A 15,533-nucleotide genomic window follows, 5' to 3' on the forward strand; every position below is an offset into this window, starting at 1 on the left:
CATATTTTTTTCACCGGTACATTTAATGTATTTATCTTGAAGTATATAAGGAGCTAGCTCTTGTATAGAAATCAACACTCTTTGTTTATATAAGTTCTCTCACCTCCACATAAAGCTTTGTGTTGAGTTCAAAGTGACAACCAAACAAGCCCCTTTTTTTAAGAATACAGTACAAACACAAGAGTTCACAACACGCACACACTCACATCTTACCCCTATTAAGAAGACCCCTATTCACCACAGACGCCTCGCTGTAAACATGTACACCATCTACCATCGAAAGAGTAAATAACCGTAAATTCAAGTACCGTGTTAAGTCTAAATTTAAATTTTGGTGTGCTGGTTCCACCAAAATTCCATTAAAAGTGTAAATGTATTTTTTTTATGAGTATAATGGTAAGTATTACTACCTCCGTCCCAATATAAGTGTAGTTGTGAGTTTTTCCGTTTGACTATCTATGTTATTTAAAAAAATATGATTACTATTTTTATGTTATTAGATGATAAAACATGAATAGTATTTTATGTGTGATTATTTTATTTTAATTTTTTTATAATTTTTTTAAATATGACGGAAGGTTAAAAGTTAGATAAAACCTAGACTGTACTTGTATTAGCACGGAGGTAGATAGTGGGATTTAAGCCTTGAAAAGTGCGATGATGTGTCCAAGTCTTCACTTGTTCCACCACCATGTCTCTAGTGATTCTTCTTGCAGTTTGCCAGACAATGTTCACCTATATTTGTACACCTGCCACTTATTTTGATTCAATTGTTCGTACACCTGCCACTTATTTTCATTCAATTACTTTAATGCCATCAATTTCATACAGAAGTCATAAAAACGCCAATGTGGTTTTACTAACCGCGTCAAATCATTCTTGGACTATACATTCACAAAATGCTCCTTAAAACGGGACGATTAAAATTTTTAAATAAGACAGACGATTAAATTTTGGCATAAAAAATCATCACTGCACTTAAAATGAGACGAATGGAGTAATTAGTATTTTTGTTGTTATGAGACAATAAAATATGAATATTACTTTATGCGTGACTTATATTTTTAAATTTATTAAAATTGAGCACGGAAAAACGTGGCTCACTTAAAAATGTGCGTTGTGATGGACATCAACTTTGCCTGCTGGCTGCTGTCAGCTTTTGTGTCATTTTCAACGTGCACTATAGAGATCTTCTCATTCTACTGCCACCATGCCTGTCAGTCTGTAACCCGCTATGCTAGGCCACTCCCCTCCTTGAGCTCAGGGGTGGTTTAGTTCACATTAAAATTAAAATTTTGATTAAAATTAGAATAATGTGATGAAAATGTTGAAAGTTTGTGTGTAGAAAAGTTTTAATATAATAGAAAAGTTAAAAGTTTGAAGAAAAAGTTTGAAACTAGGCCTCCATGTGTTAGGGTTCTACGATACAGCTCTGCTCCATTTGCCTCCATGTGTTAGGGTTCTAGTGGGTGGGCTCTACTGGTCAGAAGATTATTGTGCCACCGGTCAGGACGGCTCAACATTGCCGACACTGGAGGTAGAGACAAAAACAGAGAAACGAGGCGAGAACGATCGTGGATTTGTGGTGCGTCTTTGTTGTTGATTGGACTGACTGGCAATACCTATGTGCAATGAAAAGTGATGTGGTGGTCAAGCCACTAGCTGGATCAACTTTTGCTAGTCTAGGAGGGGGTAATATAAGCCATGTTTAGTTCGCGGAAAGAAAATTTTAGGTGTCACATTCGACGTTTGACCGGATATCAAAAAGGGTTTTTGGACATGAATAAAAAAACTAATTTCATAACTTGTCTGGAAACAGCGAGATGAATTTATTAAACCTAATTCCGGATATCGAAAAGGGTTTTCGGATATGAATAAAAAAACTAATTTCATAACTTGTCTGGAAACAGCGAGATGAATTTATTAAGCCTAATTAATCCATCATTAGCACATGTGAGTTACTGTAGCACTTATGGCTAATCATGGATTAATTAGGCTCAAAAGATTTGTCTCACTATTTCCATACAAACTGTGCAATTAGTTTTTCTATTTATCTATATTTAATGCTCTATACATGTGTCCAAAGATTTAATTCGATGTTTTTAGAAAAATTTTTTTGAAAACTAAACAAGCCATAATTTGACCGATATGGATAGTTTTTATGGGTGTAAAGTGTAACATGGAGTGTTAGTTACAGTATGAAAACTGCCAACACAAGTAATTTAGAGGGGGTATAAGATACATTTATTTGAAATTTCACATATAAATCAATGTACTATGTGGACAAAAGGCTATCTCAGAGTGATTACCAAACGTTAAAGAAAGACCCCAAGCCGCACAACCAATTAAATCGCAGTTTTTGAAATGTACGTTCGAAATTTCCGAGTGTTTTCCTTGGCAAACTCAGAGGGCACCTGTTGACTGACTGAAGTGCTTTACACGGTAGACCGAACTGTTAGCTAGTCAGCACCCACTAATCTCCTTCCTAAGCAAACATTAATCACAACCTACACAACAAACATTAGTATACGGTGGTTAATTACATGACAGAGTGATCAAACACCAACCAATTAAACCGACCTTTACAATGTTTATAATAAGGTATTCCCTTTCGGCAACCACTCCAAAAGCTCTCCTCACCTGCTGAATGCTAATCTCTGTTACTGAAACCACTCAAACACTTGATTAGATCGAAAACCTTAATCAGAGCCTCCCACTGCAGCTGCAGCGAGGACAGCCATGGCGTCTCCGAACAGCGAAGCTCTGGAACGGTACAAGAACGCCATCACGGCGGCCTCCTCCGTCGTGGGCGCTGCCATGCTGCTGCGCCGGATCGTCGCCGACGTCCTCCCGGACACGGCCCTGGGCGCGCTGCTCCTCCTGCCGCCACCCTCGTCCCGCCGCCACTGCGTGGTCATCGAGGAGTTCGACGGCGCCTTCTACAACCGCGTCTTCCTCGCGGCCAAGGCGTACGTCTCCACCCTCCTCGCCGCGGCGCCCGTGCCGCTGATGAAGGCGAGCCTGCCGCGCGGCGCCGGCGCGGAGCAGATCACGCTCGCCATGCGCCCCGGCACGGCGGTCGTGGACGTGTTCGACGGGGCGGAGCTGACGTGGCGCCTGAGCAGCCACGGCGGCGGCGGCGGCGGCAGGCGGCGGGGCGGGGACGACGCGCGGGAGGTGTTCAAGCTGAGCTTCGACGGGCGGCACAAGGACATGGTGCTCGGCGCGTACCTCCCGGCCGTCATGGCCCGCGTCGCGGCCATGTCCCAGGGGCAGAGGCAGGCGAAGCTGTACAGCAACGAGTGGGGCAAGTGGCGGCCCGTGAGGCTCCGCAACGCCTCGACGTTCGCGACGCTGGCCATGGACGCCGCGCTGCGGGAGGCGGTGGTGGACGACCTGGACAGGTTCCTGGGCAGGAAGGAGTACTACGAGCGGACGGGGAGGGCGTGGAAGAGGGGGTACCTCATCCACGGCCCCCCCGGCACCGGCAAGTCCAGCCTGGTCGCCGCGATCTCCAACCACCTCCGCTTCGACGTCTACGACCTCGAGCTCGGCGGCGTCCGCTCCAACACCGAGCTGCGGAAGCTGCTGATCCGGATGAAGAACAGGTCCATATTGTTGATCGAGGATGTCGACTGCGCCGTCGTCGCGGCGCCGCGGAGGGAACCGCATGGAGGTCCTGACGGAAGCAACCCGCCTTCCGTGAATCGTAAGGTCAGTATTAGTAGTGCTTAGTAGTACTAATTAATACACCTCATTAGCTCTGTAACTGTAAATTGTGCATGGTAAGCGAAACAAAAGGCTTAAACTTTGAACTAGCCAAACGACAGGCTAAATTACTTGTTCTTGTGAGATTCGAAGCGTAAATTCCTGATTCTAAATCAGGACAGGCTAGCAGGGTAAAATCTTTGTTCGGGAAAACAATCATGGTTAAAACTTATATTAAAGATGTAATAACTAAAGCTTTTCTAAAATCTAGTGCGTACACATGCACATGCACTTGTAGATTACAAATCTTCCTTTCTAAAAAGCACACAAATTTTATACTCGTTCTCATAATATCTTACTACTACTAGTTGTTTTACTGTTTCACAACTTTAAGAGAGCGCATAATTTTTGTTTGGTTTGTCTCGCGTGCGTTGTCAACTTTGCCATTTTGTGAGGTACAACAAGAATACAATCATACGTACACCATCGGCCATGACCCCGCACTAAAAATGAACACACACGCATCAGTCACGTCTTGAAAACAAACAAATTTGGTGATAAGCTCAATCGTTTTCACAGTCTCAGCACCATTGCAAAGGAAGATCAGATTAAGAGACATCCAAAAAGAGAAATCCCAACCATCAATTCAATCTCAAACTTAGGTTAGCAAAACTGATCAGATGCTACCGTGTCGCTTACAAAGCTGTGCGTTTTTTTTTTTTGTGTTGCCATGTACCGCGCGACGTCGCAGGTGACTTTGTCTGGGCTGCTCAACATGGTGGACGGCCTCTGGTCCAGCAGCGGCCACGAGCGGATCCTCATCTTCACGACGACGCACGTGGACCGGCTCGACCAGGCGCTGCTCCGCCCAGGCCGGATGGACATGCACGTGCACATGGGCTACCTCGGCTTCGGCGCGTTCAGGGAGCTCGCCGCCACCTACCACGGCGTCGCCGGCGACGACCACCCGCTCTTCCCGGAGATCGAGGCGCTGCTGCGGGAGGTGGAGGTGGCGCCGGCCGAGGTCGCGGAGAGGCTGCTGATGACCGACGACGCCGGCGCAGCCATCGAGATGGTCGCGAAACTTTTGAGGGACAGGAAGGCCGGGACCGAGGAGGATGGCGGCGGGTACGTCAGCCAGAAGCTTCACGCGGGCACGGGGCGTAGGCACCCGCGGGCGTCTCGTCGAGGAGGAGGAGGAGGCGCCGTGGTTGCGACGACGACGAGGCGGGGAGTGTTCGGCGATGAAATTGGGATGGAGATCTCGCACGGACAGGGACGGCGTGGAGTCCGCGGCCGAGGACGAGGACGGCGATAGGGGAATTCCGGCAACTCGCGAAACGGTGATGGTAAACTAGTGGCAACTGGCAAAAAAGCAGAGAGTTTATTACGTGCACGGACACTTTCTGTAATTTTTGCTTTGCCTTCCTACTCTACTCGTGAGAGAGCTATAGCACTTACATTGAGTTTTTTCAAGACAACGTTTTGAATCCACCATGTCCAATTTGAAATTATTTATGTAAAACAAGAAATAGTAGCATTCTGAATAGCACACATTTTGAAAGGTTGACAACAGCTAATATGCACGTTATGTGATCTTAGCATATGCCTTTGGCACATTACGATCCAGAGCGGAACAGCCGAAGTATATATATAAAACGAAAAAGAGCAGCGTAACAACTTTCCCCAGTCCAGCCTAGCTCGGCCTGGTGGTGAGGGTACGAGGCCAGCCCATCCAAGCTGGCACGGGCTGTTCAGGCCAGCCCGGCTCGGCGAGCTCAGCGGGTCGCCCCTCGAAACGTTTTTTTTTTTTTTCCCATGGCCCGACGGCCGCAAACGCCTCGGTGGCCTTCTCCTGCCGCGTGGCGCGGCGGCACGGGGCAGGAAGGCGCGCGTCGCGGCCACCCGCATGCGGTAGGCTGGCCAGTGGCCGGCCACAGGCCACCAGCAGCTAGAGGCCGAGAGCCAGCTACGCCGCACAGCGCAGGCTGCCGGCTCTAGAACCTGCAAGATTCTCTCGCACCGCACGCAGCTTTGGCGCCGTCTGCGGCTGGTGTGCGGCCCCGCCACCACCAACCCATTTATGCCCATACTCCGTCACCGAGACGATTAGGCTGTTACACTCTTTCGAGTTCCGTCCATGAAATTCCCTATTTCGTGGACAGGTTCGGAATACTCCCTCTTTATAATATGTTCGTTTTAACTCATCCTATTTATATTTATTTTTTTTAAATAATTACTGTATTGGAGTTTATAAAAGTGAGAAACGCGTAAGGGTCTTCCAGCTAGCTCTACAAGGTGGTTGGCTAGACGACCTAAGTTTGAAACCTCACCCCTTTTAATTATTTGATATTACGTTCTTCTCTAATATTCGCGTCTTTTAGTTTATAAAAGTAATAAATAATTGTATTGAAAATAGATAAAATGAGAAATTGTTATATTAAAATTTGATAAAATAAAGGTATTCTAATGTTGGGATGAGTAAAAGATGAATTTATTTTGAGGTTAAAGAAGTGTATCGGAACTGTGGCACCGGTTGAGCGCCGCGGTCATTGCGTGCACTTGCGGTCGAGCTTGGTCCATCATTTTTTTTTCTAAAAATGAAAATAGAATCTGGTTCCGCTATATATTTTTATGGCCGGTGAAACACGAGAGACACCGATGAAATCTCATGCTCCTCTGCCTGCCATGTGTCTGCACGATACAGATTTAACGTTTGCCCCGTAGCGTGAGTTGGGAGTAAAATAGGAGTAATTCTTTTCAGGAGGAAAACGCTGACATCTGTACTGCAATATCAAATTTTACTCGGAACAATCCGACAAAATCCTCTCTTTCTCTCTCTTTAGGCGTACGCAAGCGCCGAAAGAGGCAAGCTGCGATACTACGCCGGAAGGAAGGATGCCGAGGCGAGGAGGAAACGGAAGATTTCGCCATGTTTTGCCCGCCTCCGCCCACGCGTCCCTTGTTGCCACGCACTACCCGAGTACTCCGCCTATTTAGGCCCCACCACCGCCACCACCCCCCAACTCTCCCCCTCCGACGGCGTCCACCACCCGACCACCTCCCGCACCGTTGCGAGTTGCGACCCACCCACCCACCCGAACCGATTCGAATATCCCGCACACCGCCCCAGCGCCGCGCGCCGCCCGCAATGCGGCCCGTCTCCAGCGCCGAGGAGGTCGGCGCGCTCCTCTCGCGGAGCGACTCCTCCGGCCGCCGCCGCCGCTCGTCGCCGGTGCAGTCCGCGTCCCCGCGACCCGCCGGATGCGGCTGCGGCGGCCCGAGGCGGCAGTCCTCGTTCCGCGACGATGTCGGGCACGCGGCCTCCGAGACGTACCTCGTCACGCGCCTCACCTTCAGCCTCCTGCAGTACCTCGGGTAATTATTCGCTGTTTAGTTTGTTTTTTTCCCCTCTACCCTTGTTAGCCCTTGCGTTGCGTTTGCCCGAATCGATCATGGACTAGCTCACGAGCCAATCGCGGACGCCTCGATGCGATACGTGAGCTGGCGATTTGTTTCCATGCTATTTCCGATGGCGAAGCTTCTGTTTTCTTGGAGTTCCTTCCGTGTGGTGGATTCGAACGCAGCTTTCATGGAGAAGCTAACGATAAGTCGATAATCCACTAGGGAAGTAGGGAGTGTTTTGACTAGGTTGCTGATGCAATTGCGTGTGGAACTTCGAGGACAGGTGAGAGTTGAGACGTACTGGGAATTAAGCTACGGGGTCCACACGAGTGTTTTAACGTTTAGAGGTTTCCCTGGCGTGCAGACTTTTGTTGTTGCTAACACGCATTTTGTCCGTTTTATAAATTAAATTAGTGTATTGGACTATTGGTTTACATGCAGATTCAGTCATTCTGTATTACTCGTGTACTGTACCGCTGTCAGTTAGTCACATGGCCCACTATGTCTTCGTGCAAATTGTGCTCTTGCTTTGGACTTACTGATCAATTAACTGACCAGTATGTATATAAAGTAGTAGCACCATGGAACAGTGTGGCAGCATGATGCACGGCTGCTTCTATTTTACCTGGCTTATTAGTCATGAATTTTGTTGATGTGATTCTTTCTTGTTGCCTCAGAAATTCTGTTCTACATCTTGTTTAGAATTGAACAGCTGCTGCAGTTAAGATTGTTTACAAGACATGTATACAGCTATAGATGTTCTCATAAGCACAACCAAAGCATAAATATGCTTTTAAGATACTTGTAAGACAGCTAAGTTCACAAGTATATAATGTTTGAGAAGCTTTAATATTGGAATCTTTGAGCGCTATATTCAGGTCTGGGCCTTGCATTTTCAAGTGCCAGTATTTATTTCCAACTCTGCATTCAATGTAGCAAAAGTTTCTATCCAGCTAGCGTAACATTACATTAGGCCGTGTTTAGTTCCAAAATAATTCTTCAAACTTCCAACTTTTCCATCACATCAAAACTTTCCTACACACACAAACTTCTAACTTTTCCGTCACATCGTTCCAATTTCAACCAAACTTCCAATTTTGGTGTGAACTAAACACAGCCTTAGTGACAATTTTCATCCTTTCGCCAAAAAATATCTCGATGAATATAATTGTGTTGGTTTTTTTACATATTCCTTACTATCTTAATTGTTTTGCAGGTTAGGTTACCGGTGGATGTCACAACTACTTGCCCTGACAATCTATGCAATTTTACTTATGCCAGGTTTTTTGCAAGGTATGCTGCAGATAACATGCAGTTCTATTGACTCAATTGTTCAAGTCAGTTGTGTTGCGCATGAAGAGTATGATGCCTTAGGGTTTTATGCAAAAAAAAAGAAGAAAATTACGGTGGTGATGCCTGCAGGATGGGGGGGGGGGGGGAAGACGGATGGACATAGTTCCAAATATTCAGAACTTTGTTTGAACTTCCGAACAAAATTTTTGCTTGGTTTGAGCGTGGTTCGGGGCAATATTGTCTAGCATAAGGGGAAGGAAGAGTTCAGATGAGAGGAACAGGAAAGGGTAAAAGGGACTTTTGACCTATTTTGACCAATTTTTACTGGAGACACTTCCTACCAGGACCAACTGGCAAATAATTTTTTTTCAGAATTTCAAACCTGACCCTAACACAGTTTCAGAAAAGAATATGGCATGTCTGATTTCTCTTCCTAATTACCCTACAACGTTCTAAAACAGTCCTTTCTTGGTTCACAGTTGGATATTACTATTTCTTCTCAAGTCAGGTTCGTAGAAGTATAGTCTATGGAGAACAACCAAGAAACAGGTAACATCATCATCAATAAAATAAAATAAGAACACTGTTTCCTGTATGTTATTGAAACTGATAAATATTACATTGAACAGGCTAGATTTGTACATACCCAAAGATATCAACAGACCCTGCCCAGTGGTGGCCTTCGTAACTGGTGGGGCTTGGATTATTGGGTAAGTGTTAAGTTTGCAACAAGGCGCCACGGTATTCATTGGCTTTTCTTTGTTGATGACCTTGCACAAAATATTTTAGTTACAAGGCATGGGGTTCCCTTCTTGGGAGGCGGTTGGCTGAGAGAGGAATCATAGTTGCTTGCATTGATTACAGGTGCTGATGACTCCACTGAATCAATACTATATCATTTTATTACTAATGAGGAATTGTACTGTTGGCAATATTTATTTGTTTAATACAACGTTGTACATTTATATCAGAAATTTCCCTCAAGGAACAATAGGTGACATGGTTAGCGATGCTTCCCAGGGTATTTCTTATGTGTGCAACAACATTGCTAGTTATGGAGGTGATCCTAATCGGTAAGATAACAACTATTTCAGTTTCTATTAAGGTTATTATGAAAGGTTCTTACAGAACTGTTATTAAAATTTTGAAGTCAAGTTTGCATGTGAATTTTTTGGCATTTACATAGCAATGTCTGTTGATAGCCTCCTTGAAATTCCTAGAATTATTATTAGAAAAAGAAAGTTGATTTATGGCATTGGTTGCTTACCCTTAAACTCTTCATGCTAGGTAAAGTAGCAAATATCACATGTTCATGTAGATATTTTCTTTCTTCATATTTGTGTAGATATTGTCAAGCCATATATTGATATAATTCTGTTTATTATCTGTCCTTGCTCCTTCAATTCATTAGTCCTTCATAAGTAACTTCCTCCAGAATAACCTTTTGCTATATAAAAACAGCAAATTCTAGCTCCTTCATGACATACTTATGGATTTATGTTAAACCTGTAGGATCTACTTGGTGGGTCAGTCAGCAGGAGCACATATTGCTGCATGTGCCCTCATCGAGCAGGCAGTGAAAGAATCTAGTGGGCAGTCCATTTCTTGGAGTGTTACACAAATCAAAGCATATTTTGGTTTATCTGGAGGGTGAGCTTGCAGTTCGTTTTTATTAGCTTTTTTTTTGCGTGAATATTCCTATTACTGCAACACTGGTATATGCATTGAGTTGGCAGCAAGCAACAAAAAGTCTGCCAACTTCTTATTTAATTTTTGCTATCCTTAAAATTCACACTTGGATGTCAGATATTCTGTTTTTCGGGCATATTGGCCGTTTTCTCTGGAAGATATTGTCCTCGGCATATTTGATCAAACACTGGAAGCATGTTATTTTCTTCCAATCTTCAAACAAGTAATTGCATTTATTTGTTTTGGCACGTGAATCAATGGGAGTGCATCCAAATGGGAACTAATCTTAAATAAGAAATAAATTAATAGTCTTCATCATTTCACATCATCTGGGTTAGTTGTATTTGTTACTAACATGTAAATAGAAACCCTATGAATTCTCCCCCAAGTTATTCTTTGTTCCATTCTCTTCATTTGCTGGTGCTTCCATGTGTGCCAATATGAAAGTGGTTCGACCAAACTGCTTAACTCAGTTTCAATTTGACATTCAGGATTTGTAAATAAAACTATCAATGATTCATTGTGCATATTTATGATTTATTATATCAACCTCCTTTTACCCTGATTTTAGTTGACCATCAATTCAATGTGATTACATATAAATCTCTAATGGAGTAAATTGTTTCTCCTAGTCAAACAAATAAATCATTTCTCAATGTGCTGTGGAGTTTGATAGACACTTCAAAAGTTATCTCCTGAAGATGAATTATGATGATTGTTATCACCATATTACGAATAAGCACCAGCCTCCAATATTCAATTGTTTTCTTTTCTCTTTCGGATTATTCTGATAGAATACTAAGCATACATTGGAATTTGGAAGCACTAACAACATTTTTTTTTTGGGGAGCAGATACAACATGCATAGTTTGGTTGACCATTTTCATGAACGTGGTCTTAATCGTTCAATATTTTTCAGGTAGTAATATGTCTATGCTTGGAAAGTGGTTTGTTTTGTTTAAACAGCAGTTAAGGAAAATTTTTGAATAACTGTTTCAGCATAATGGAAGGAGAGGAGTCATTGTCACGTTATTCTCCGGAAATTGTTGTCAAGCAGTCAAGTTCCCAGACAATAGCTCTTCTGCCTCCCATTGTTCTTATGCATGGAACTGAAGATTATTCAATACCATCATCTGCCAGGTTTCTTCTTATGCCTTCTGCAGATGTCCATTTAAGATGACACAAGACAAACTCGAGCAAATGCACGCTTCACCTATACCTATCTACCCTCCATTTTTTTTATGGCATGACATGCAGGTGTTACTAAAGGAAATTTTATTTACTAAGTCCAGTTTCACTTGAATTTAGGAAGCAATGCCAATCTAAGTTGAAAAAAAGCTGGATTGATGAAGGCGTAAACCAAGATGTAGCATGCCTAACATCTCTAATGCCCCAATTCTTCCCTTATACTCTCCATCCTTTTCCAGTGTTGTCTATTAGAAGCTTAAATGTAGCATATCATGAATATGAAGTCTTTTTACATCTTGGCTATTACAAGCCTAAATGTGGATATACAGAGCAGAGAATTGAAGAAAAGCATTTGCAGTTTTTCTAGATAGAACCGGAGCATAAGTTCTTATATTGCATTTTTCATTAAATCTGGAGTTCAAAGGACAGTAGATTTATCAAAGTACTTGTAAATAGGAGATTGATTGTATAGAATGCCAAGTTTATTGAGACCATTATTTGTCTTCCCATATTCAACACTAGTACAAAATAGTTCAGAGTTAAACTGTTAGAACAAATATTACTGTGTTGTGCTACTTGTTTTTCTATTATAAACATGCTTTCAGCTATATTGGTTCTTGTTGCCATGTACTGTAAGATTGTTCTGTGTAGTGGATGGATCATTTGTTGATTGACCCCTTGTTGAACTGGCATAATGTTTTCCATTTTCATGATACCAGTTACTCTGTTTTTTTGTATGCAGTCAAACTTTTGCTGACGTCCTTCAACAAGCTGGTGCTCAAGCCAAGTTACAGTTGTACGAAGGCAAAACACATACAGATATATTTATACAGGTAATATACGCGGAATGGCTATAATGAATTTATTTTTTCTGGTCTCAAGCTCTATTAGTATCGGCAGCACTTAGATGTGTAAAGTTAAAGTTACGTGCAATGTTTTATGGCAAGGGTCATGATCTTTTTTGCCGTATCTCACCGATTTCTGACTTCTAAGTTCTAACTGAATTAGGCTAAGTAGTGTTAAGTTTTGTACTCACGTTACCACTGTTAGGAGATTTTAAAATAGTTAAAATGAAAAAAGCATCAGGGAAATTTTGATGAAGTTACCAGTTTCCAGTCGATTGCTGACCATTTTGAACTACCAGTGTTGGTGTATCCCAGCTGTCCTGGATTATCACACACTAACGAGGAACTGGTATTGACCAATCATTTGGAATCTGGTTTGAGTTAGATGTTAAGATCTTGCAAAAGATATACTTAGTTATTATACTGCCGCGTTCTTTTTTGATATATAATAAAAGCACGTTGCTATCTTTTTTTGTCTTAAACCTTTTTTTATAATACAGTCTTTTGAAAGTATATAGATTTTTTTTTTGCTGTGGGACTATAATATCATTTAATTATGAGTTCTTATAGTTGTTCAATTAAACTTCCTTTGATTATAACCTGTTTCTTTACATCTTTCCATAGGATCCTCTTCGGGGTGGAAGAGATCCATTGGTTGAAGATGTATTGTCTATTATTCATGTTGATGATGAAATTACACAAGAAAAGATTGCTCTGGCACCAGCTCCAAGGCGCCTGGTGTTTGAGTGGCAATTACAGCTGGCCCGTCGATTTAGTCCATTCTAGTAGGTAATCACTATTATTTTTTGTGTAGTTGTGATTTTGTATTTATTCTAATAAAATTATAAGGTATAAGTGGCGCTTAAGTTTCAAATGTCAGTATTTTGGTGTTTCTAAGCTGTATATCTTCTGTTAAGGGACTCTGATAAGATATTTTGTTTTAAAAGACAGAACTATTCTCAATGACAATACAACCGACTTGTAAACCATTGGTTATTTATTACTTATCTAAAATAGAAACCGAACTTGCATGTAGAGTTGAAATCTGAAACTATGATCCTGTGGCCTGTGGGACTATGGCTGTTTGGTTTGAGGAATCAGACCATCTAGGATGGGTTATCCATCATGGGATTATCCTACAAGTTTGGTGCAATTACTCACACAGTTCCAGATCCATCAATTTTTAGAGCTGGGTAGAAAATCCATGGGTCTGGATCTGTGATTATATTAGCATTTGGATGAATCATTTTGTTCGTATTTTATAGGAAATATAAAATTTCAAACCACTATTGTTTAACTAACAAACTCTAAATCCAGAAAGGATCTAAGATCTGGTGTTGTGCCAAACAGGGCCTAAATATGTACTTTTGGGGATGAGATGATGGTCCAATTTCATTCGTTAAACCAAACAACCCATTGTCAAGTGGTCAATCGATCTCCTCATTCCTCAAATCAAACAGGCCATTAGAACTGGAATATCATTTTCCACGATATGCTTAGAAAAGTCTTTGTGCCACCTTCTGTGTAATCAAACAGGCCAGATGCTTTTTTTCCCTATCTGAGTGGTGATATTATGGTGAACTTATTTAAAAGACCACCATATGTGCAATGGCAGTTTGAGAATTTAGTTGTTGAGGGATTTGAGGTTGGTTCTACATTTGTTTGTGAATATTATATTTAAAATACACTATTTGCTAGTCCAAACTGTTTTAGTAACAGTTTGCAATTTCTATGTTCACTACTCGTTTGTCCATTAATTCGTTGAAGTATTTATGCCAACTATTGGATTATTTGCATATTAATGAAATTTATACTTATTTGGAAATGTTTGGATGCAGATTTTTGCAGAGGAATTTGTACATTAAATATCTAACTAATGCAAAGTACATATGTGCATTTTCTGCCTTAATGAGGAAAGGATTATTGGCGAAGCCATTGTAGATGGGATCAGGCAAGCTAAACCTCCTTTCATGGGCATTTGGCACTTTAGAACTCTGCGGAACTTGTAGATGGTATTGAATAGAAGTGGAAGCTACATGATTGGAAACCACATCTTTTTTCTCTTCTTGTACATAGTGTTGTATATTATATCAGTATATCACTCAAGGCTTGTAACCATGCTTATATTCTACTGTAGAACCTTGTAATCATGGGTAATTTTAGTAAAGCAGATAATATTACTATCTAGCTAATCTAGAAGCTCATGCTGTACTTAGATTGATATAGCAAGACACTTTTGCAGTGTTCCCGACAGCAATCGGTATATTGTAGCAACTGCCCAGTCCTTAAGTTCTGTTCCAAGTTACACAAAGTTCATTTCTTTTGTACTCGCATATATGCTGCCAGTTATTTTGTAGTTCTTTTTGTAGTGAATTTTCAGTTTTGCTGTTAGCTAGGCCAGTTGTGCTTTGCTTGATCTTTACTATTTTTTCCCCATACGTGTTTGTTCATAGTTGCTCTTTCTTACATGATGGGTTTATTTTCTCGAGTTTTTTTTTTCAGGCGAAACCTTCAGTGTTTTTTTTTCTCAGTGATGGAATCCAAACAGAATTAACACCAAGTGAAAAAATATGAAGCGGATGTCACAACTGTACCATCTTATTTGTAATATTCATCACATGGGCTGCACACACCGTCAAGACCAGCTTGACTAAGGTTGCTGCTACATGATCAAGACATCACGGGGTGACGAGAGGAAGGGACAGACGGGATTCATAATCCCATAGCATAGCGTAAGATGGAGACCCTCGTACTATCTCCATCTCTCCTGTTGCCACTATCAGTTTTTGGCTGCCGCCGGCTTGCTGCTCTTCACCTGATTTCACATGAAAATAGCCAAATGACTAAATCAACACGAAGAAGAGACGCTGCCAAGAAAACAACAGCAAGATTACCAACATCAAGTTGGATTTGGATCAGCTGCAGTACTATACCTTCTTCTTGGGCTCCCGGGGCTTCTGCTCAGCCTTCTTGACGCCGCCCTTGGCGGCCGCGGGCTTCGTCGCCGTCTCACTGAGCTTGGCAGCCGGCTCCTTGGCAAGTCCGGCAGGTTTCACGGCCTTCAGAGAAGCCATTCTTCTGATGCTTCTCTGCTCTGTTCTGTCCTGACCCTGGGATAAGGCTCAGAAGCTCTTAAGCAGCTGTGTTGTTGATGATGAACTGGAAACGGATGGCAACAAGGTATTTATAGGCCTTCGTGCTAGATATGCAAGATCTCTCTCAAGTGTGCAGAGTACAAATCCTAGATGTGCAGGAATAAAGGCGCCCCTGTATTATTGTTGCTTGTCCAGGCAAGTGATGGCACGATGCAACGGGGGAGCTTTTACAGAATTGGATGCTTGCTAGGTTTGCAGAGTTACCGGACGTGAGTTTGCTATTGGAAATAGTTGAGTTCCATTATTCGTC

The 15,533-nt window shown here is 42.3% G+C and overlaps 2 protein-coding genes across 6 annotated transcripts; both read left to right on the forward strand.

Moving 5' to 3' along the window:
* The first annotated feature begins 2,369 nt into the window (after positions 1-2,369).
* LOC4326559 (AAA-ATPase At3g50940) lies at positions 2,370-5,257 on the forward strand. Its single transcript, XM_015772046.3, has 2 exons — positions 2,370-3,714; positions 4,460-5,257. The coding sequence occupies exons 1-2, from the start codon at positions 2,740-2,742 to the stop codon at positions 5,024-5,026; spliced, it is 1,542 nt and encodes a 513-aa protein (XP_015627532.1). The 5' UTR covers positions 2,370-2,739; the 3' UTR covers positions 5,027-5,257.
* A 1,311-nt stretch (positions 5,258-6,568) lies between these two features.
* LOC4326560 (probable isoprenylcysteine alpha-carbonyl methylesterase ICMEL2) lies at positions 6,569-15,284 on the forward strand. Of its 5 annotated transcripts, XR_001542595.3 has the most exons (13): positions 6,579-7,086; positions 8,330-8,406; positions 8,886-8,955; positions 9,036-9,116; positions 9,196-9,270; positions 9,378-9,479; positions 9,919-10,056; positions 10,949-11,014; positions 11,095-11,235; positions 12,026-12,116; positions 12,753-12,917; positions 13,967-14,079; positions 14,631-15,284. XR_001542595.3 is itself a non-coding variant. In NM_001398032.1 (12 exons), the coding sequence occupies exons 1-11, from the start codon at positions 6,641-6,643 to the stop codon at positions 12,912-12,914; spliced, it is 1,449 nt and encodes a 482-aa protein (NP_001384961.1). In that variant the 5' UTR covers positions 6,569-6,640; the 3' UTR covers positions 12,915-12,917; positions 13,967-14,436. The 5 variants fall into 5 exon arrangements, 4 of the variants coding, with proteins under 4 accessions (NP_001384961.1, XP_066162556.1, XP_066162568.1 ...); NM_001398032.1 differs by lacking the exon at positions 14,631-15,284 and having other exon boundaries at positions 6,569-7,086; positions 13,967-14,436; XM_066306459.1 differs by lacking the exon at positions 14,631-15,284 and having other exon boundaries at positions 12,753-12,913; positions 13,967-14,461.
* Positions 15,285-15,533: the final 249 nt, after the last annotated feature.

Source organism: Oryza sativa, chromosome 1 (genome assembly GCF_034140825.1).
Source record: "Oryza sativa Japonica Group chromosome 1, ASM3414082v1".
NCBI classification, from domain to species: domain Eukaryota; kingdom Viridiplantae; phylum Streptophyta; class Magnoliopsida; order Poales; family Poaceae; genus Oryza; species Oryza sativa.